We start from the raw sequence: 22,801 nt of genomic DNA, 5'->3' as shown, positions 1-22,801 counted from the left end.
CATGGTGAAACCCCGTCTCTTCTAAAAATACAAAAAAATTAGCCGGGCATGGTGGTGCATGCCTGTAGTCCCAGCTACTTGGGAGGCTGAGGCAGGAGAATGGCGGGAGCCTGGGAGGCGGAGCTTGCAGTGAGCTGAGATTGCGCCATTGCACTCCAGCCTGGGTGACAGAGCGAGACTCCGTCTCAAAAAAAAAGAAAAAGAAAAAGAAAAAGTGAGTTTTGGGGAAGAATAATCAGCAGATGATTGTTGTGTGCTCTGCTAAGGGGCTTTTGACCGCCTGGCGTTGGGAAGCCACTGAATATTTGAGAAACGTATTTTTGACAAACTTGTAGTATATCCGTGTGTGTAGTATGTAATGATCAGAATAACCAACCATTGCAATTTGCCCAGGACTGAGGGTTTTCCTAGGATGTGGCATGGGACTTTCATGCCAAAACCAGGAAAAATCCAGGCAAACTAGGATGAGTTGGTCACCCTAAAAACTATTGTCATGCTGACCAAAATGAGGGTATCAGTGCCAGGAAAAACACAAGCATGGTGTAGGCAGTAGGGAAGAACCCAGTTGAGAGAAATTGATAGTAAAATAGAAGTGATGATTTATATATTTAAGACCTGGAGATAAAGACATGTTATCCTTAAAAAGGAGAGAGGTCGTTTTCTAGAAGATGGTGTAGAAGAATTAAATAGTTATAGAAACTGTAACTATTACAGGCGTCTCATGCCTGTAATCCCAGCAGTTTGGGAGGCTGAGGTGAGCGGATCACTTGAGGCCAGGAGTTCAAGACCAGCCTGGGCAACATAGCAAGACTCTTTCTCCACAAAAAATTTAAAAATTAGCCAGGTGTAGTGGCATGCGCCTGTCCTCCTAGCTACTTGGGATGCTGAGGCAGGAGGATTACTTGAGCCTAGGAGTTCGAGGCTGCAGGGGGCTGTGATTGTACCACTGTACTCCAGCCTGGGTGACAGATTGAAACAAGAAAGAAAAGTGAGATAATAGGATGAAGAGGTGGGAAGTATAGTTTCATTTAGTGAGTCTGGTGCAAACAAAGTTAAAGACTAGTCATCCCGTAAGAGGGAAAGGCAAGAACAGTTTAGCGTTTGATTGAGTGAGTGAGTGAGTGAGTGAGTGAGTGAGTGAGTGAGATGGAGTCTCACTTCGTCGCCCAGGCTGGAGTGCAGTGGTGTGATCTTGGCTTACTGCAGCCTCCACCTCCTGGGTTCCAGCGATTATCATGCCTCAGCCTCCCGAGTAGCTGGTAATACAGCTGTCTGCCACCACGCCCAGCTAATTTTTTTTTTTTTTTTTTTTTTTTTTTTTTTTTTTAAGTAGAGATAAGGTTTCACCATATTTGCCACACTGGTCTCGAACTCCTGACCTCAGGTGATCTGCCTGTCTTGACCTCCCAAAGTGCTGGGATTACAGGTGTGAGCCATAACGCCTGGCCCTAGTATTTTAAACTATTGGAGATGATACAGATGTCTTGAGGGAAAAATATGGCTTCATTTATAAGTAATGTGTTGAAGTGAAAAGAGAGAAATCTGTGTTTGATATTTAAGTCTGAGAATAACTTGAATAAAATAGCACATGGATTAAGATGAAATGTGAAAGAATTTATTTTCTCCCCCCTTCCATGTAGATTATTAAGTGACTCTCCATCTTGTAGAGAAAATGATTCAATACAATCAAGGAAAAATGAAGTATGTATAAATTTTTACTGCTGTAGTTATTTTAGTTGCATGTTTAAATATTTTAGTAATACCCATGTTTTTAAAAAGCTAGTTTGATGCTTCTTTTGAAATCATGAGATGGCATTCCTTGTGTAATACAGTTTAACACAGCATTGCAATGATTGATTTATGTGAATAGTTTCATTATTCAGGACATGATGGCTAGTACAAAGATGACTTTTACATGGCTTTAGGCTTAGTTGAGTGCCAAAAGTGATAGAATAAGTTTGTAAACGACTATAATAACATTTAGAAAATTGACTTCTATAATCTGTAAATGAATGCAAAGCTAAATCATACATGTATATACACATGCACATAAATGATGATGCTAAACATTTTTTCTTCAAACTTACGAAAACTAAAGCATTAGGTTGGATAATTTTGTTATGGTTTGTGTTTTAGGAATTTTACAGAATATAACCAGCATTTTAATATTCTAATGTGTTTTCTGTTTTGTTTTAAATAGGAAAGTCAAGAGGTATGTTGATGTTGTCAAATATATTGAAAAACTGAGAAAAACTCATCACTCTCGCAATGTTTAAATATAGTCATATCCTACCTAGCATTTTGGAGTACTACATTACCCAAGAGAGAAGTTCACAACCTTTTTTCTACCAAGTATCTCTTTTATTATTGTTCTGTGGCTCTGTTTAAAATATATATTATGTAATTTTGTTTTTGTTTATCAAGGGCATATAACTGGCAGCAAGAATTTCTGATTAGCATCTAATAACTGGTATGCTCACATTATTGTAATGCAGTAGTAACCAAAAGCAATTAAACTTGACTAGTTCGTTAGCCTGTATATTTTTATTAAGGGAAAATAGAGTTTTGCTTAAGATAGATGCAATGTTTAAAACCATGGAGAACCTGATCACTGGAAAGAATAATGGAAAGAACGTTGCCATGGGAGTCTAATAGAACTGCATTGATTTTTGGCACTGCCACTTATTAAGCTATGCTCTCTTGGCCTGGTTATTTACCTTTTTTGAATTTCATTTTCTTTATCAAGTAGATACAATGCTACCATCTTTGTAGGATTGTTGTTAATATTAACAAGACAATATTTGTAAAGTACCTAATATTTTACCAAAGGCACCACAGGAGCTCAAAATGTTAAATCCTTTAAAAAGTAAATAATGTTCCAGAAATGGATTATTTAATAGTTTCGGGAATTTTAGCTTGTTTAAAGACTTACATGGCTAGGAAACACTACTGAGGAGATGGCTTATAATTAATTAGCTATCATTTATTCGAAAGTTATTGATTACTCTGCAGTAATATTACCAGCATTACATAGGAAGATATAAAAGAAGAGCTTATATTCTTACTTTCCACAGTAATGTATTTTTGAGCATATTCAGTTGAATACTCTGAATATTTGTTTTAGATGTGTTCATTTTTATCTGACTAGCACAAACAATGACAATATTTTCAAGCAAATAATTCATAGAAAAGCGGCAGAAGATATCAGAGGTGGTATTCTTTATAATGATTTTGAAACTTTCTGTCATAGAACAATTCTGCCAAAGTTAGAGCTTCTTATGCATGGTTACATAAGTGTGTTCATACATACATGTGTAAAGCAAGAGATGGGGGGAAATTTTTCCGTTTATCATATATAAGTCACATTAAGAAGATACAAATACTGTACCGTTATATAGGACATTATGTTTAGTGGAAAGACAAAATAAGCTTATCATTTTCTTTAAACCTCCCATCTTTAAATATGACCAAAATACGTAATTACAGTTTCTTGTTTTTTGACAGATTCAGAAAAAACTGTATACATTAGAAGAACATCTTAGCAGTGAGATACAAGCCAAAGAGGAACTGGAACAGAAGTGCAAGTATGTTTTGTAGATAATTAACTATTACTTTATAAAATTTAAGTTTAAACATTTACTGAAAAAAGGAGAGCGGCCAAGGTGGATGGATCACGAGGTCAGTTCAAGACCAGCCTGGCCAAGATGGTGAAATCCCGTCTCTACTAAAAATACAAAAATTAGCTGGGCATGGTGGCGGGCGCCTGTAATCCCAGCTACTTGGGAGGCCAAGGCAGAGAATTGCTTGAACCCGGGAGGCAGAGGTTGCAGTGAGCCGAGATCATGCCACTGCACTCCAGCCTGGGTGACAAAGCGAGACTCGATCTCAAAAAAAAAGAGAAGAAAGAAATGGAGAGCTACGGCCCGGCGCAGTGGCTGATGCCTGTAATCCCAACACTTTGGGAAGGCAAGGGAGCTACTTGGGAGGCTGAGGCAGGACAGTCGCTTGAACCTGAGAGGTGGAGGTTGCAGTAAGCTGAGATCGCACCACTGCACTCCAGCTGGAGCGACAGCGTGAGACTCCGTCTCAAAAAGAAAGAAAGAAATGGAGAGCTCTGGCCGGGCACAGTGGCTCACACCTGTAGTCCCAACACTTTGGGAGGCCAAGGGAGTTACTTGGGAGGCTGAGGCGGGACAGGCGCTTGAACCTGGGAGGCAGAGATTGTAGTGAGCCGAGATTGCGCCACTGCATTCTAGCCTGGGTGACAGAGCAAGACTTCGTCTCAAAAAAAAAAAAAAAAAGGAGAGCTACACAGTAATTATATAATTACTTTTAAATTTATAGACTATGTTTTATTGTAAATTAGAAGTTATTTACTGTTTCATTTTGAAATTCTTTAGATCTGTTAATACTCGCCTAGAAAAAACAGCAAAGGAGCTAGAAGAGGAGGTAATGTTGCCCTACTTTTTTATTAACATTTTCGTTAGTAAAAATCTTTGATGTCTGGACTTACCTAAGGAGCTCTGTTAGTACCATAGTAATACATACCTTGAAACCCACCTTGTAGTATTGATGGATAGAACTAAATTATGGGAAATCATGTTATAAATAGGGTTCATTCTGTTATGTTTTTGCAAACTTGAGTTAATTTAGTATGTGTAGATATTTCAAGGGAAAAAAAGCTATTCATAACATTTTAGGCCAAAGTATTAAATAATAATAGTTCAGTGGTCATGGAAAGTTACATGAAGTTTGAATAGTAAACAAAATATTTATGGTCTTTATGATTTAAGAGTGGTATATGTTAGTTTACAATCATGGAAAGCATTATTACAGTTTTAACAAAAAAGTGATAGCCTTTTTGAGATCTTTTTTATCTGTTTGGAATAAGGAGTATTTTTTGTTTTGATTTTATTTTTATACATACTTTTTGATATGCATTATTTCAGATTACCTTAAGGAAAAGTGTGGAATCAGCATTAAGGCAGTTAGAAAGAGAAAAGGCGCTTCTTCAGCACAAAAATGCAGAATATCAGAGGAAAGCTGATCATGAAGCAGACAAGAAACGAAATTTGGAAAATGATGGTTTGTGTTGTAGAATATTAATTATCAAGAAAAAAAATTAAGTGTGTGTATGTGTGTTATGTTAAGCTTGCCACTGAAATGCTTTTTATCGTAGTTAACAGCTTAAAAGATCAACTTGAAGATTTGAAAAAAAGAAATCAAAACTCTCAAATATCCACTGAGAAAGTGAATCAACTCCAGAGACAAGTAGGTGGATCTCAATTTGTAGTAAAGATACTAGGTTTTATTTATAACCGTGCAGTAACATTAGTTTTAATTTAAGTGTTGCAAAAGGCCTTTACCTCTAATTTTAGAAATCATTTGGAAAATATTTTTAGGTTTTTGTTTATTTTAAATAGTTTCTAATAGGGGAATAGATTGACTTATTTTCATTGCATACATCTGTTTTTGTTTGTTGTTGTTTGGTTTTGAATGGAATAACAGCTGGATGAAACCAATGCTTTACTGCGAACAGAATCTGATACTGCAGCCCGGTTAAGGAAAACCCAGGCAGAAAGTTCAAAACAGATTCAGCAGCTAGAATCTAACAATAGAGATCTACAAGATAAAAACTGCCTGCTGGAGACTGCCAAGTTAAAACTTGAAAAGGAATTTATCAATCTTCAATCAGCACTAGAATCTGAAAGGAGGGATCGAACCCATGGATCAGAGATAATTAATGATTTACAAGGTATTGAAGTCGTGGTTGCACTTGAATTAATTCTGATGATTCTTATTATTAAATAACTTTAGATGATGGATAGTGTGCTGAAGTAGGACATTTCTCATATAAAAGTTAGAATATTAGAAATACATTGATACAAAATTTTATGAACAAAAGATTTAATTTCAAATAGTATGATTTTAAGTATTAAACTCCTCAGGTAGTAGATTGGATTCCATTTGAATTAACTATAAAGCACAATACCAACAAGTATAAAACTCCTGCTCACAAACAATAGCTCCAAAATAGAAGGTGGCTTGCAAACTTTCTATTCTTAATTGAATGTATATACTTTGTGTGTTTAATGTTTTTAAAAATGTTGAAATTCTTAGGTAGAATATCTGGCCTAGAAGAAGATTTAAAGAACGGCAAAATCTTAATAGCGAAAGTAGAACTGGAGAAGAGACAACTGCAGGAGAGATTTACTGATTTGGAAAAGGTAAAACATGATTTGTATTTTTGCATAAGAAAATTGACAGTAGACTTTCAGGCTAGAAAAGTTATTCTAAACTAAGGGAAGTCACTAACTAGTATTTCCACATGCTCGTGGATTCCTTTCCATTTGGACTTGATATGTAGATAAGAGATGTATCTGCAGGCTTTACCATAACAAATACAAGCAGCCCTCAGCATGCTGGCTGCTCACGAAGGAAGGGGACCCATCCTGGAATGTAGATAATGAGGATCTCTGTAGGAACTCAAGGAAAACTCAAATTTTGGCTCATAACACGCCTTAAAAATGATATATATAAAGTCACCATGACTTTTGGCATTTAAAAGTTTTTCCTTTAAAATACTCTAAGAAAGAGATGATTTCTAGAGTCTATGCAGTTAGCGTTTTATTTTCATTCACTTATTTATTTACTCAACTAAATATTCAGTGTGTTATATGTGGTAAAATATCAGGATGCAGTCCTTGCCTTGAATAATGTCACAGTTGAATAGGTAAGTTTAGAAGTAATAATAAAGCACAAAGATAATTCTAATGCAGTATGGGAAACAGAATGATAAGACTTATGGACAGGGTATATGTATTAGGTGTATGGGATGCATCCCTAACCTGACAGCAGGATAGGTTGATAAGGGCAAAGGCACAGTCCAAGTTAGGAAGAACAGCATGAGCAAAGACATAGAGGATGGAAAATTAAAAAGGCATTGTTTGTTTATTTACATAAAAGCTGTTCAATATTTCTGGAGTATAGAGTGGGGGGTCAGCAAACTTTAATTGTTTAAAGTCAAGATAGTAAATATTTTAGCTTTTGTGGGTTATATGGTCTCTTGCAACTGTTCAGCCCTGCTGTGATTCATAAAGGAATGGCTGTGGCTATGTTCCAGTGAAACTTAAAAAAGAAAAAGACATCAGGTTAGATTGGCCTGAAGATCACAATGTGGTTGTTAGGTAAGGACATGAGGAATTCAGTGGTCAGAGTGAGGCTACAGAGCTCCGCATGAGGTAGGTCATGCAAGATAGCAAATACTCTATTAAGAAATTTTGAATATAGTAATTGGCTAGCCACTTAAGGGCTTTAAATTGAATGATCTTATTAGAGGTACATTAAAGATAGATCACTGTGTACTGTGTGGAGAAAAGATTTGAGGAGGACAAGACTAGAGACAGAGAGACCAGTCAGTAGACTTTTTCAGTAATGCAGATAAGGAATAATGGGAGACTTAGTATAGCCATTAAAAGGTTGGAAAAATTGGAAGACTCAGAAATATTTGGAAGAGGAATATTTGGCAGCACTTAGTAGTTGATTAGATATGGCACATAAGTAGCAGTCAAAGATGAGTCTCAGATTTGTAGGTTGTGACCAGTTATATAGTGATGCTATTAATAAAGAATAAAGGAAAAATGGCTCATTTAGAAGAGACAGTGATAAACCCACTTTAGTCCTCTTAAGTTTGAGGGTACCTATGGGAAAGCCAAATTAGAATGTCTGCACTGCAGTAGGCTATAGTAGTAGAAGTTAGAAATATTTCAGTCATTGGTAACGTTAGTAGCTGAAATCATGTGAGTGAAATAGCCCATCTGGGAAGAGACTGTGTAAAGTAGTGAATTTTTTTTTTTTTTTTTAAGGACAGAGTAGATAACTCTGTTGGTGGATTATGTGGTTTGAGAAATCATTTTTTGTATGAAAGGTTTTATTTAGAAAAAAAACCTTTATCATACTCATGATATGAACTATAGAAATCAAAGAATTAGAAAACCTTTGGGGTATATAGAGAAAATGGGAGGAGCATTGGGGCTTAGATCACCAACATTTAAGGGACAGCTGGGAAAGCCTCAGAGGCAACAGGAAGGATGCAAGCAGAATGGAGAGAACCAACTAAGTACAAGGTTGGCAAAGCCAAGGGATGGTTTTAAGGGTGGCAGTGAGTTCAGATGAGATAAGACTAAAAAAGGTCTTTAGAATTTGGTATTGAGAATAGCACATTGGTCTTTTTGTTGAGATTAAGTGATCTTGATACAGATCTTGGAACAGCAGAGTGGTGGTGTAGACTGTTGGGTGCAGTGGGAAGTAGAGAAGTAGAGTATATAGATTACTATTCTAAGAGGTTTGAGTGAAGATGGGAGGGAAAATACTGAACATTCTTATTAAGCTTGTTAAAAAATGATTTAAGGTTAAGCACCGTGGCCCACACCTATAATCTCAGCACTGTGGGAGGCTGAGTCGGGAGGATCACTTGAGCCCAGGAGTTCAAGATCAGTGTAGGATAGGCAGTGTTTAGTGAGACCTTGTCTCTACGTTAAAAAATAAAATAAAATAGCCAGGAGTGGTGACAAACGTCTATAGTCCCAGCTACTTTGGAGACTGAGGTGGGAGGATCGCTTGAGCCTGGGCAGGTTGCACCTGCAATGAGCCATCATCAAACCACTGCCCTTCAGCCTGGGTAATAGAGCAAGACTCTGTCTCAAAAAAAAAAAAAAATAGAAAGCTTTTGAAATTGTGAGCTAGTCTCTTTTTTGTTGATAGCTGCATTTTAAATATTTAACAGGAAAAAAGCAACATGGAAATAGATATGACATACCAACTAAAAGTTATACAGCAGAGCCTAGAACAAGAAGAAGCTGAACATAAGGCCACAAAGGCACGACTAGCAGATAAAAATAAGATCTATGAGTCCATCGAAGAAGCCAAATCAGAAGCCATGAAAGGTATGCATTTTTAAAGAGGGTTTTCCAGCAGCATCTTCCTAAGAATTGATTCTGTGTTCAGCTTTTTGGTTTTGAAACGTATTTGTTTATATTTCATTGTCAAATATTGGGAATTGGAGGGGAAACAGCTATTAGGGAAGCTTTACATAGATATTATTTTTCCTTTGTATCATTACAGTAATCATTTCTGAGATAGTAAGACCCAAACACAAAATTACATGGTCAGAGATAAATTAATATTTTAAATTAGAGATTTTTAGATCAGAGATAAATTAATATTTCTCAATATTATATACCTGGCAATATCTGTACCACTCTGTATATGTATATCAGTAGTAAGTATGTCTGAACTTCACATGCTGTATACCTGTTACTATTGATACAGGTAATTCTTGTAATACGAGAGTTTTGTATTATAAAATTCTTGCCAGTTTATGCAAGGTAAGGATTTAAAAGTAATAGCTGGTCTAACTAGAATATAAGTTCACTGAGTATTTTGATCTCTAACGTGATGAAGATACTAGTCAGATTTGGTCGAAGCCATATAATACTAATAGATAACAAAGTTAATCTTCCCATAAACTAGCCTTTATCCTGGAATTGTCTTAGGATAATTTTTTCTTTTCCACACTGACTATTTATAATGACTCTGAAATTCCAAAGAAAATCAGTACTTTAAGCTATTCTTGTGAAAGGCTTAAAACCTTTGAACAGAAATTTATTTTCATGCTGAAGCATAACATTTATGAGTAAATCACTTAAAAAAAATAGCCTTTTAATTATTGCATGTAATTAAAATGGTAGATTTTCTTAGTAAAAATCAGTGTAGTTTAAGGCACTAAATCAGGATGATAAGAAATGAAATGAGTACTTTATTTAGAAAAATCTAATTGTAAGGGAGAAAGTTACTGGGCTGTATTTCCTTGTCTGTGGCCTAGAAGACAGAGTTTAATTATTTTCATTGAGGTATAATTTACATGCAATAAAATGTAAACATTTTTTATGTTTTGTGATATGCTCACATAACTACTGCTCAAAACAAGATAAAGAATATATCAGGCTAGGCATGGTGGCTCACATCTATAATCCTAGCACTTTGGGAGGCCAGGATGGGAGGCTCTCTTGAGCCCAGGAGTTTGAGACCAGCCTGTCTCTACAAGAAATAGAAAAATTAGCTGGATGTAGTCGCGTGCACCTATAGTCCCAGTTACTTGGGGGACTGATGTGGGAACATTGCTTGAGCCCAGGAGTTCAAGGCTGCAGTGAGCCATGATTGCATCACTGCACTCCAGCCTCAGTAACAGAGCAAGACCCCCATCTCAAAAAAAAAAAAAAAAAAAAAAGAGTAGTTTCATTATTGCAGTAGTGCCTCTTTCTGTTCTACATTATGCCTACATTATGGTGTTGTTTTTTTTTTTTTAAATGAGGACATTTGTTTAGTGGTTATTCTCTGAACTGATAAAAACGAACCAATTCAGTATTAACTACCATTTTTTTCAAACTGTTAAAACGCTGATGTAAGATACATGATGACTTCCATATTTTACACGAGTACACAAAACTGTTAAATATTATAAATGGTATTCAAATCTGAGGCTAAAGCCTTTGGTCCTTCTGTTGCATGTCATTGGCTCCTTGGATTAAGAATATGGCTTACCAAATAATTACTAGCTATGTGACCTTGTCTAGTTATTTAAACTTTCTGTGCCTTGTTTTCTGTAAAGGGAAAATTATAGTATTGTTACCTTGTTGTGAAAATCAAGTGCAGTAAACCATGTAAAGTGTTTAGAAATGCTAACTATTATTAGTACTACATGGGGAATGTTTCATTTTTCTGCACTTTTGAAGACCATTCATTAAACACTAAATATTCATAGGTTTAATTTTTATCTAATATAACTTTATAATAGATGATAATTAGATGTTGAGCATTAGTTATGAAAAAGCAGAGGAGCCTTAATTGAATGTGAACTGAAGTACTAACCAGTATGTCAAGATAATACTCTAACTGTGATGACTTACATTTAACACTGAAATCACTTGGCACTTTGCCTTCTGATAAGTAAAATAGATTAAAAGTTTATTGTAAGTAATTTAGAAAATACAGGAAAATATAAAAAGAAAGAAGCAAAGATTACTCATGATCCTATGAGTAGGATACTATTTTGTAAATTTTCTCCGTTTTCTATACCATTTTGCTTTTTAAAACAGCAAAGAAACATTGTGAGTGTTTCCTTAGGTCATTAAAAATTCTGCGTAAATAATAAGCACTTACCAAGTGCTTGCCATATGCCAGGCAGCATTTAAGTGGTACACATGTATTAAATCTTCACAACCTCCTTAGGAAGGTAGGTGCTGTTATCCCTATTCTAGAGATAAGGAAACAGCGGTGCAGAGAGGTGAATCACTTGCCCAGTCAAACAGTGTTAGACCCAGGGTTTAAGCTCAGAAAATTTGGTTCCAGAGTCCTGCCCTTTACCACCTCCCTAAAACATAATTTTCAACATCTGCATAATAATGTGTTAATATGGAAAGTCCTATGGAGATCATGGAATCTACCTGGATTGTTTTAAGGTAAATATAGTAACACTGAGAGACACAGAATAGCAGTAAAATACAAACAACCTTTATTTAAAGATGTAAGCATCTTGTAGAATATAAAGGCAGAACTATCTTGCTTCCATTAGAATAGATGTAATATTGCAGAGTGTGATACATTTTTATGCTCTGTGAATGAAACTCCATATTTTCAAGTATGAAATTCTTGACATTTCAAATATATTGAGAGTAGTAGTGAAAATATTAAATTGAAAATTAAGACCAGGTGCAGTGGTTCACACCTGTAATTCCAGCACTTTTGGTGGCGAGGTGGGTGGATTGCATGACGCCAGGAGTTTGAGACCAGCCTGGCCAACATGACGAAACCCTGTCTCTACTAAAAATACAAAACTTAGCCGGGTGTGGTGGTTCACGCCTGTAACCTGAGTTATGTCTGGAGACTGAGGCACGAGAATTGCTTGAATCCAGGAGGTTATGAAGAACTGAGTTTGTGTCACTACACTCCGGCCTGGGCAACAGAGTGAGACTCTGTCTCAAAAAAAAAAAGAGAGAAAAGAAAAAAAGAAAATTAATAGAGTATAAGACAGCATCATTTATTATAATTTTTGTTAGTATGGTGTCATATATTTAATGTGCTTTTATTTTTAAATTTATGATTAAAATATTGAAAATCAATACAAATATAAGGCAGCATCATTGTAATTTTTATTAGCACTGTCATATATTTGAAATGCTTCTTTTATATGTAAATTTATGATTATGTCCATTTTTATTATACCAGAAATGGAGAAGAAGCTCTTGGAGGAAAGAACTTTAAAACAGAAAGTGGAGAACCTATTGCTAGAAGCTGAGAAAAGATGTTCTATATTAGACTGTGACCTCAAACAGTCACAGCAGAAAATAAATGAGCTCCTTAAACAGAAAGATGTGCTAAATGAGGATGTAAGTATTAAGCGTACTAATGATTAATAATAAACTAATGAATTAGTAAGTTTATTCACGAAGGTCTAGTGATGGTTTCATAATTTTAAAGTTTTTCTTATAATAGTCTACAACTTGTTGGTTTAAATTTTGATGCTATACTAAAGGAATCATAATTTAAACATTTTTAAAGTTATATTTACCTGATTATATTTTATTTTAAAAATACAATTATAATATTATTAGAAATACAAAAAAAATTTTAGTATGAAATGAGTTAGCTACCTAAGGGTAAAAAAATCTGTTTTACATCACCATATTTTATACCAAGAAATAGAAATAATTTACTTATATACCAAGTACACAATTTATTTCTTAGGTTAGGAACCTGACATTAAAAATAGAGCAAGAAACTCAGAAGCGCTGCCTTACACAAAATGACCTGAAGATGCAAACACAACAGGTTAACACACTAAAAATGTCAGAAAAGCAGTTAAAGCAAGAAAATAACCATCTCATGGAAATGAAAATGAACTTGGAAAAACAAAATGCTGAACTTCGAAAGTAAGTTAATTGATTGAGATGTTTTAATATGCAGAATTATCCATGTATAAGTTAATTTTGGTGTATCTGTGGGTTTTCTTTTGAGCATTTTACTTTCCTGACCACGTTTTCTCTTTTCTTTCTGTATAAGTAATGTGTTGAGTGTCACTGTTGTCTTTCAAGATTATATTTGTTTCCCCAACAGTTTTTACCGCTGCTACCTAATTACAAAGTGATGATGGAGGAAGTGTTAGTGATGAGGCAGAAGAAAATATCTGGGATTTTCACACCATGCTTTTAGATTCCTCCTCAGGGCTCTTTCTCAAGCTTATTGTCCATGTGCCTGTTGTTTGTTTCCTTAGTTTCTTAGACTTGGAAATGTTTGACTGTTAAATAAACAGCATGTAAATTTTAAATCGTGTCATAGGATATACTCTAGTGCTCTACTTGATTTACTTATAAAGTGGAAAACCTATTGTTAAAATACTTTAAAAATATTATAGGCACGGTGGTGCACATCTGTAGTCCCAGCTACTTGGGTGGCTGAGGCAGGAGAATCACTTGAGGTGAAGTGAGATTGTGCTGTGATCATGCCTGTGAATAGCCACTACATGCCATCCTGGGCAGCATAACAGGAACTCAACTCTAAAAAAGATAAATTTAAATATATAGTAGATATACTATTAAAATTTGTCCCATTTATTCTATTAGTAGGTGAATTACTTCTTCCTAATCATGACCAGAGGTCATATTGGATCCTAGTTGTTTGATGAAAGACAGTGTGATAGAGTGGAAAGAACAAAGGCTTTGGATCCAGACAGAGTTGTGAATATTGGTTCTGTTACTTACCACCTAACCAACATTGGGCAAATGATTTAATTTCTCTAAGCCTTTTATCACACTTGTGAAAGGGAGCAGTAATTGCTTCCTTGTTAGGGATCTTCTAAAGGATAACAATGGTTTATTTAAAGCATGCATCATATGAGAAGTGTTAGGGACTATTACTGCTAGATCTATTACTGTTACAACGACTACAGCTACTACTAATTTATCCTCATTGTAATTGTCTGCTTAATGCATACCTGGTGACAGGTCAGTAAGATTGATACTGTCTAAGAAAGGATGCTCAAAATATTCAAGTAGACTTTGTTTTTTTGTTTTTGTTTTTGTTTTTTTTTGGCTGATCTGTTTATTGCCAGGGTAAGCCTAGACCTTCAACTTCATGAGATTTAAACTTTTAAAATTGGAACTAGAAATTGGAACAATAATCAGACATCTTTTTCATTGTGTTTTTTTTTTTTCCTGTATATTAGCTTTATTTTTCTCTCTCATTTCAGGCCAGCTTTTTATTCTAACAATAGTGTTTATTCAAATGTAAGAGCTAGTTAATCATCTAGGTTGTGTTTCCTTCCCACTTCTAATAATGCTTTGTTTATACCTAGTGTGTATGCCTCTTATTTTCCTTGTAAGTGAATAGCGTTCTGTTGTTTCTTAATCCCTCTTTTCCTTACCTCTCCCCACCAAAGACACCCATGTTTTCTATCTTAGCCACCTAATAGGGTTATATAGGAAGTGTTCGTAGGGTTAAAATTGAAGGGCAAAAATCATTTATTTATATTTTGTTCTCCCTAGTCCTTTTTTTTTTTGAGATGGAATTTTACTCTTGTTGCATAAGTCGGAGTGCAGTGGCGTGGTCTCAGCTCACTGCAACCTTCCCTTCCTAGGTTCAAGCAATTCTGCCTCAGCCTCCCAAGTATCTGGGATTACAGGTGCCCGCCACTATGCCTGGCTAATTTTTGTATTTTTAGTAGATACAGGGTTTCACCATGTTGGACAGGGTGGTCTTGAACTCCTGACCTCAGGTGATCTGCCTGGCTCTGCCTCCCAAAGTGCTGGAATTACAGGTGTGAGCCACTGTGCCCGGCCCCCAATCCTTGATTAAGGTTTTACATATACTACATCCTCAATAAATGTATGCATGTTTACATCCCTCTTAGATGTAAGGCATTGTAGTAGTTACTATGAAAGATAGACAGATTAACCAGATACATTTCCTACCCATGAGAAGCTTACTAGCATTTTATCATTAGTTATTCAGTGAGGAAGATAAGGCAGGTACATAAGTAATTGAATGCAAGATTTAAAAAAAAATACATGGAATGGGAATTTACATATGAAGTGCTATGTTGGCTTCTTTTTTAAATGGCCAACATATGTATCTCTTCTTTCTTGTAAGATTCCAGAAAAACTCTAGTAAAGGAATTTTAAAAATGTATAAACCCACAATAAGTAAGAAAGAGAATGCATTGGAGGGCAAGAAAGTTCTCGAGCGAATGAGATGGCAGTTAGATGGAACCCTTGTGACTGATGAAGTAGAACAAAAGAAGAAAGGAGTATATATAAGGCCAGGGGTATATATGAAGTGGGATATAGATGGAAAAAAGTATTAAAGTATTCAGAGCAAGTAAGGCCTGGAGTAAGCTGTGACACTAAATGAACTAATCTGCTGATCATACTCTATCATACACACATACATACATACATACATACATACATATCATACATACATAATCTGCTGATCATACCCTTGCAGATATGTCTGCAGCCAGGCACCTCCCACCACTAGGGTTTTTATCAGAGCATTCTCCTCTACAGAGTAATTGGGTACAACCTCTGGGGTAATTAGAACAGCTAATATGGGGTGAAAAGCCTTTCTCACTCTGGCATTTAGGGGTCCCCTTGCTTAATGCTGGCTTTTAAAGCCTCTCGTCTTAAACTGAAGCTTGCCAGTGAGAAAACTCCTACATACATAGAGATTAAAGTTTTTCTCGCCTCCTTTGAAAATAAATAACCAAGTATCACTAAGCATTCGAGGAAAGCCTGCAATCTGAAAGAGGAAGATTATGATAATGAAAGAGGAAAAGTGCCCCTGGAGGAAACATGTATCAAACAGTAGAAGAGAACTGCTAAAAGTTCTGGAAAAACAAAAGCACTGTAAAAAGCTACTGGTAATTAGTATTGATCAAAGATTTCAAGAGATACTGCTTTCATTAATTGAGAACCAGATACAATGTAAAAGGAACAGCCAGAAAGGAAAGAGCTCTTGAAGATGAATAATTACTGCCAATATAAATTTGTTGGAAGAGTTCAAAGGAAAGTCAAAGAAATTTCCTAAAATGTAGAACAGAAGAAGAAATGACATGGAAAGTTTGAAAGACATAGGTAAAGCACAGAGGGACTGTTCTAGGAGATCTAGCACCCAGCAAATAATTCCAGCAAGAACTAAAAACCAAGAGGAGGAAATTAAAGAAATAATAGAGAAGAATTTCCCATAGCCGAAGGAGAAATGTCTTTAGACTGAAGGGACTCCACAAATCAACGAAAAAGGATCTACATCTAGACATATTGTCATGAAATTTCAAAAACAAAGACAGGATGGGAGTGTTAGAGTTCTCATCTAATAAACTGGGGAGATTGTAGTTTGCGGTTGCTCTAAGAGGGAAATGGGGGGTTCATTATACCACTTAGATGAGTGATACAACTATATTGGGAGGTGGGGAGAGGTTGGGGAAGACAAGAGAGCTAACTTCAAGTCTGACAACAGGGAATTGACAAATAATATCTAAAACTTATGTCAAGAAATAACTGAGATGTGGAGGTAACCACCAAAAGACAACACAGAAATGAAACAGTTATTTCTTATAGGGGAACAGGATTAGTAGGGGTGGAGAGGTGTGGCATGAGGAGACTTCCACTTCTCATAATTTCTTCCTGCTGTTCTGTACTCCTCATTTGTAACCATGTGCCTATTACGTGGTTGCTTTCTGAAATAATACTTTCTGAAAATTACTTTTCTTAAATACCTAATAAATATTAGGTTTTAAAAGTTACATATAAATGAAAGATATCAGCTCTTGAAGAAGAAAATCTACTGTGGTTTGCTACAAGTGGGCTTAACTGACAATGATTGGACAGTTTTGAAACTTGACCTTTCATATATTTGTTAAATAGCATCTCTCACATCTTTGCCTCATGGAGAAATAAGAATCATGAATTCTCAACAGTATACTTATCAACAATAAAATACAGAAATGACACAGTTAAGTGACATTGAGTTGTAACTTCCTTTTTTACCCGCAAGTTTAAGAGTCAGTGAGTAAACAAAGTGACCAAATTATGTTAAATGGGAATGAGGATAAACCTCCTAAGCAGTATGCGAACTGGAGAGACTGGGGTTAAATCACGTGCTCCCTCTGAGTCTTCCTGCATTGTAGATTTTTTAAATACCCAAGTGGTATTCATATAGCTTCCCATTATAAAATACTCAAGACTATATTTAAAAAAAAAAAGATAAAGCAGTAGAAGCTCTCCTTCATGAATGCAGACATTTTCCTCTCTCCAGAGGTAACATGTCAACAGCTTGTTATTTCTCCTTCCAGACCATTTTCTGTGCCTTTATCCATATATCTGAACAAATACATATGAGGTTGAGTTTTCTGTACATTTTATTTTGTTTTTTGCTTGTTTTTAAATTATATCATACAAATTGTATTGTTCTCTATCTTGCTTTATTCCTCCTTAGTTTTGGTTTGGGATAACTATAATTTTTATGTTTTTAAAATAAGGCCAGAATTTAACATACCATTTCAACCTAGTTTCTTAAATGGGTTGTTGGGCCTGCTTTTATTTTATTTATTATTTTATTCCTTTATTGAAGATTAACATAATACAGAAAAAGTACACAAATACTAAGTGTGGAGCTGAGTGAATTTTTACAAAGTATACAAATCTGTGCAGCCACCATCCATGTTTAGATCTAAAGCCAGCACTTCTCACCTCCCCAGAAGCCCCCTCCCAGGCATTCTTCACTCCCCACTAAGATCACCAGATTTGAGGTGCTCTTTGGATTCTTACACTTGGTTGGCATAAATGGCTGATCACAATGTCTGTATATGAATGTGTGATTCAATGTTGATTTAGTATAACACTGGTCTCAGAACCCCTTTAACTCTTAAAAATTATCAAGGGTTCTGCTGGCCGCAGTGGCTCACGCCTGTAATCCCAGCACTTTGGGAGGCTGAGGACGGCAGATCACAAGGTCTGGAGATCGAAACCATCCTGGCTAACACATTGAAACTCCATCTCTACAAAAAATACAAAAAATTAGGCCGGCCGAGGTAGTGGGTACCTGTAATCCCAGCTACTCGGGAGGCTGAGGCAGGCGAATGGCATGAACCCAGGAGGCGGAACTTGCAGTGAGCCGAGATGGCACCACTGCCCTCCAGCCTGGGCGACAGAGCGAGACTCCATCTCAAAAAATAATAATAATTATTATTATCATCAAGGGTTCCAAATGAGTTTTTGTTTTTGTTTGTTATATCTAATGATTTATATTGTGTTAGAAATTAAAACTGAGAAAACTTTAAAACACAGGAACACACAAACACATTTTTTTGACCATCAGAATGACATAATTACAAGTCATGTGGCCTCAGGAAAAGTACATACGGTACATAACGAGGGAATGAGACTTTAAAAAAAGCCATGGTGCTCGGTATTATGAAAATGATTTGACCTCATGGGTTCTGTGGAAGAACCTCAGAGATTTCCAGGGCTTCCCCCAGACCATACCATGAGAGCTGCTTCTTTAAAATGTGTGTACATTAGTTAAACCTTTGATTTATTGTCCTCACAGAGAACGTCAGGATGCAGATGGGCAAATGAAGGAGCTCCAGGATCAGCTCGAAGCAGAACAGTATTTCTCAGTAAGTTCCAGACGCATTAATTTGCAAATAGCAAACAGTTTTGGATGGGATGTTTTATTTATACCATACAACTCATATAAAAAGAGCAGCTGGGCAAAAGAATATAGATAGTTTAAGAGAAATTTATTATTGCTAGAAAAATAATTCTAAGCACATAACATACCTGATGAAGCTGATTAACAGCATTGTTTTCAGGAAGAAAATATTTTCATAAGGCAAGAAATAAAATTATAATAAAATTATCATTTTTAATAGTGCTTTTTTGAGATCAGTTTCAGAAATATGAAGTAGAAACTCCTGTTTTGATTGATTTAAGCCAACAACATTTTTTGTCTAAATTCTTAATGTTTTTCCTTCCCTCCTTATTCATTTTACCTATCTATGCTATTAAATGAGAAATATCACTATGATATCCAGTTGAAAATCATGCTTCTTAATTATTAGCTGAATTTGTATTAGTTAATTGATGACTAGAAATAGGAAGGTTCATTAAACTATTCATTTGCTCAGGGACTTAACAGTAAGAAGATATATGTATGTGTTCGTTCTCCTTTTTGTCTGGATAGCTTTTGAATGTGAAGCAATATTCCTGATGATGATATACATTTTATTTATTTTGCTATTTAGACCCTTTATAAAACACAAGTTAGGGAGCTTAAAGAAGAATGTGAAGAAAAGACCAAACTTGGTAAAGAATTACAGCAAAAGAAACAGGAATTACAGGATGAACGGTAAGTATGAGACCCTTGTCTCTTTTTGTTCATAGCTGTATACTTTGCTCCTAGAACAACGCCTGGTAATCACCAAATAAAAAATTATTGATGAAGTGAATTAGACAAAAACTTTCACTTAATAGTGAAAACTGAACCATTAAAATGATATATTGCTAAAATGTAGGGACTCCTTGGCTGCCCAACTGGAGATCACCTTGACCAAAGCAGATTCTGAGCAACTGGCTCGTTCAATTGCTGAAGAACAATATTCTGATTTGGAAAAAGAGAAGATCATGAAAGAGCTGGAGATCAAAGAGATGATGGCTAGACACAAACAGGAACTTACCGAAAAAGATGCCACAATTGCTTCTGTAAGTCAAATTCTTGGTGCTTTTTTGGATTATAATTAAATTGCTATATCTTAAACCTTCTTTAGACATACTAAGTATCACAGATCTAAATGAAAAATCATATATGCTGACTACAAGATTTTTTATCTAGTTAACTGTCATCTTCTCAGTGTTGTCAGAGGAGCTTACTAAAAGTGACTTCACCTGTTAATGAATTCAAAGTTAAACGTCTAAAGTGAAAGGGTCATTTTTTTTTCTTTTTAAATAGAACTTAGTTCAGAAGAATCTTGAGACTACCAGGAAAACAGTTCCATGCAGGTTGAAAAAATTGCAATAAAAATTTCAGAGAGAGGTCAAATATCAAGTAGTTAGGTTTACCCTATCAATTAACTAGACGTATTGAAATGCTGCAGTAATTAAAAAGTGTGGTATTAGAACAGGGATATTCAATCCTGTTCAGTGGAAATGAAAAAGGGAGGCCATAAAGATTTTTTCACATACAGGAACTTGGTATATATCATGGGGGTGGCAGTATACAAATCACAGGGAAAGGACACATTTCATAAATGGTTTTGGAATAACTGTATTTTTATGTGGAAAGGAATAAAATGAAATCCCCACTACACCACACACAAAAGTAAATTCTAGCTATCTTAAGGACTAACTATGAAAAATAAAAATTTTAGCCGGGCACGGTGGCTCAAGCCTGTAATCCCAGCACTTTGGGAGGCCGAGACGGGCGGATCACGAGGTCAGGAGATCGAGACCATCCTGGCTAACACGGTGAAACCCCATCTCTACTAAAAATACAAAAAACTAGCCGGGTGAGGTGGCGGCGCCTGTAGTCCCAACTGCTCGGGAGGCTGAGGCAGGAGAATGGCGTGAACCCGGGAGGCGGAGCTTGCAGTGAGCTGAGATCCGGCCACTGCACTCCAGCCTGGGTGACAGAGCGCGACTCCGTCTCAAAAAAAAAAAAAAATTTTAAGCTATTAGAACAGAATCTAAAAATTGCATATGACAGAGGACAGCATAAACAAATGACAGAAAGGAGATATTTGTAATATATTTATTAAACAAGAGATTTGTATCTAGAGTATATGTAGAATGTCTGTAATTCAGTAAGATAAGATTAAAGAATTTGGAAGAAAACTTAGCTAAAAGAGAAAACCTAAATATATAAGCACATACTTAACCTCAGTATTGTTGAAGAAAAGCCTAGGTAAAACAACTTTGAAATACCATTTCGTACCCATCACGTTGGCAGAAATTCAGTGGCTGACAATTTCAAGTGTCTGAAGAATGTCTAGAAAATGGCATTCTTATTCACTATGGGAAGTATAAATTTGGTATGGCATAGTACAGTCAGTAATATGACAGTTTCCAGTAAATTTTAGGCATTCACATAATGCAGTCCAAAGAAAGTCCACATTAAGATAAATACACTATAGAAACTTCGGCACAATGCTTATAGCAGCATAAATATATTAGCAAAAAAAATCCATGAATGAATGAATGCATGCATTAAACGTAATAGAAGATGGAACTATTATGTCAGTTAAAATGAATTAGTTAGGTCTTCATTTGTATCAGCAATTTAATAATTTAATATGCTATTAAGTGAAAACAGTTACAGAAAGATAAATTCAGTAAGATTGAAAATCACAGCCTGGCATGCTGGCTCATGCCTGTAATTGCAGCACTTTGGGAGTTCAAGGTGGGAGTATTGCTTGAGCTCCAGGAGTTTGAGACCAGCCTGGGCAACATAGTGAGACCCTGTTTCTACCAAAAAAAAAAAATGTAGCCAGGTGTGGTGGCTCATGCCTATAGTCCCAGCTAGCTACTCATGGGAGCTGAGGTGGGAGGACCCTTAGAGCCCTGGAGGCTGGGGCTGCAGTGAGTGGTAATCGAGTGCCATTGCACTCCAGCCTGGGAAACAGAGCTTGAGACCTTGTCTCCAAAAAGACGAAAAAAAAAAAAAAAAAAAAAGAAGAAGAAAATCACATAAAGCCACGCTATGTATTGTTTCATGTGTATGTAATGAAATACAATCATGGGTGGAAAGGGGAAACACATAATTTACAATTAAACTTCCTTCACACCAGGTGCTTTGGCCCATGCCTATAAGTAATCCCAGCACTTTGAGAGGCCTAGGCAGGCGATCACTTGAGGCCAGGAGTTTGAGACCAGTCTGACCAACATAGTGAAACCCCTTCTCTACTAAAAATACAAAAATCAGCCAGGTGTAGTGGCACATGCCCGTAATCCCAGCTACTCAGAAGGCTGGGGCAGGAGAATCACTTGAAACCAGGAGGCGGAGGTTGCAGTGAGCTGAGATCACGCCACTGCACTCCTGGGTGACAAAGCAAGACTCAGCCTGAGTGACAGAGCAAGACTCTCACAAAAAAAAATAATAATAAAAAATAAAATAAGAGGTTTAACAATATTCTAGAATGTTTCTTATTTGAATCATTGTTTTATAACATAAACTGTGTAAATTGGGATGTGATTATTTTTTCCTCTTTCATTTCTTAGCTTGAAGAAACTAATAGGACACTAACTAGTGATGTTGCCAATCTTGCGAATGAGAAAGAAGAATTAAATAACAAACTGAAAGATGTTCAAGAGCGTATGTATTAACAAAAATGTTTATTTTTCATATACCTAATGTTAATCAGCTGCTGTAATTACCAATGTAATTTTAACTTTTTTCCATGTTTCAGAACTGTCAAGATTGAAAGACGAAGAAATAAGCGCAGCAGCTATTAAAGCACAGTTCGAGAAACAGCTGTTAACAGAAAGAACACTCAAAACTCAAGTATGTATAATAGAATCTAAATACGATTTTGAATTTTGTCTCAGTTTATCTGTTTTACATTTTACTTCAAGCATTACAAGTTGGTAGCATAGTCATCGAATGTACCAATATTTGTGAAGTCACAATTATCTGATTTTTGCCAGGTTGGGAGAAGTTAGATTTGATTAATATTGTTCAATTCTATAGCTAC

At 35.8% G+C, this 22,801-nt stretch overlaps 1 protein-coding gene across 6 annotated transcripts in view; it reads left to right on the top strand.

The window, feature by feature from the left end:
• The window catches only part of ROCK2 (Rho associated coiled-coil containing protein kinase 2), a 168,987-nt gene that overhangs the window by 127,317 nt on the left and 18,869 nt on the right, over positions 1-22,801 (top strand). For all 6 annotated transcript variants that reach the window (XR_004054261.1, XM_030920827.1, XM_030920826.1 and 3 more), the window contains exons 10-25: positions 1,641-1,701; positions 2,201-2,212; positions 3,505-3,584; positions 4,401-4,449; positions 4,950-5,085; positions 5,180-5,271; positions 5,509-5,755; positions 6,121-6,227; positions 8,786-8,945; positions 12,286-12,446; positions 12,805-12,989; positions 18,664-18,733; positions 19,361-19,464; positions 19,631-19,817; positions 22,329-22,422; positions 22,517-22,611. Coding sequence is in view for 5 of the 6 variants with exons in the window: in XM_030920827.1 (XP_030776687.1) it covers positions 1,641-1,701; positions 2,201-2,212; positions 3,505-3,584; positions 4,401-4,449; positions 4,950-5,085; positions 5,180-5,271; positions 5,509-5,755; positions 6,121-6,227; positions 8,786-8,945; positions 12,286-12,446; positions 12,805-12,989; positions 18,664-18,733; positions 19,361-19,464; positions 19,631-19,817; positions 22,329-22,422; positions 22,517-22,611 (1,840 nt within the window). In the remaining variant the exon portion in view is untranslated. The remainder of the gene's footprint in view (positions 1-1,640; positions 1,702-2,200; positions 2,213-3,504; positions 3,585-4,400; positions 4,450-4,949; positions 5,086-5,179; positions 5,272-5,508; positions 5,756-6,120; positions 6,228-8,785; positions 8,946-12,285; positions 12,447-12,804; positions 12,990-18,663; positions 18,734-19,360; positions 19,465-19,630; positions 19,818-22,328; positions 22,423-22,516; positions 22,612-22,801) is intronic.

The sequence above is a fragment of the Rhinopithecus roxellana genome, chromosome 17, assembly GCF_007565055.1.
Source record: "Rhinopithecus roxellana isolate Shanxi Qingling chromosome 17, ASM756505v1, whole genome shotgun sequence".
Classification (NCBI taxonomy): domain Eukaryota; kingdom Metazoa; phylum Chordata; class Mammalia; order Primates; family Cercopithecidae; genus Rhinopithecus; species Rhinopithecus roxellana.
Note: the sequence above shows the minus strand (reverse complement) of the source record. Positions and strands in the feature narration are given on the sequence as shown.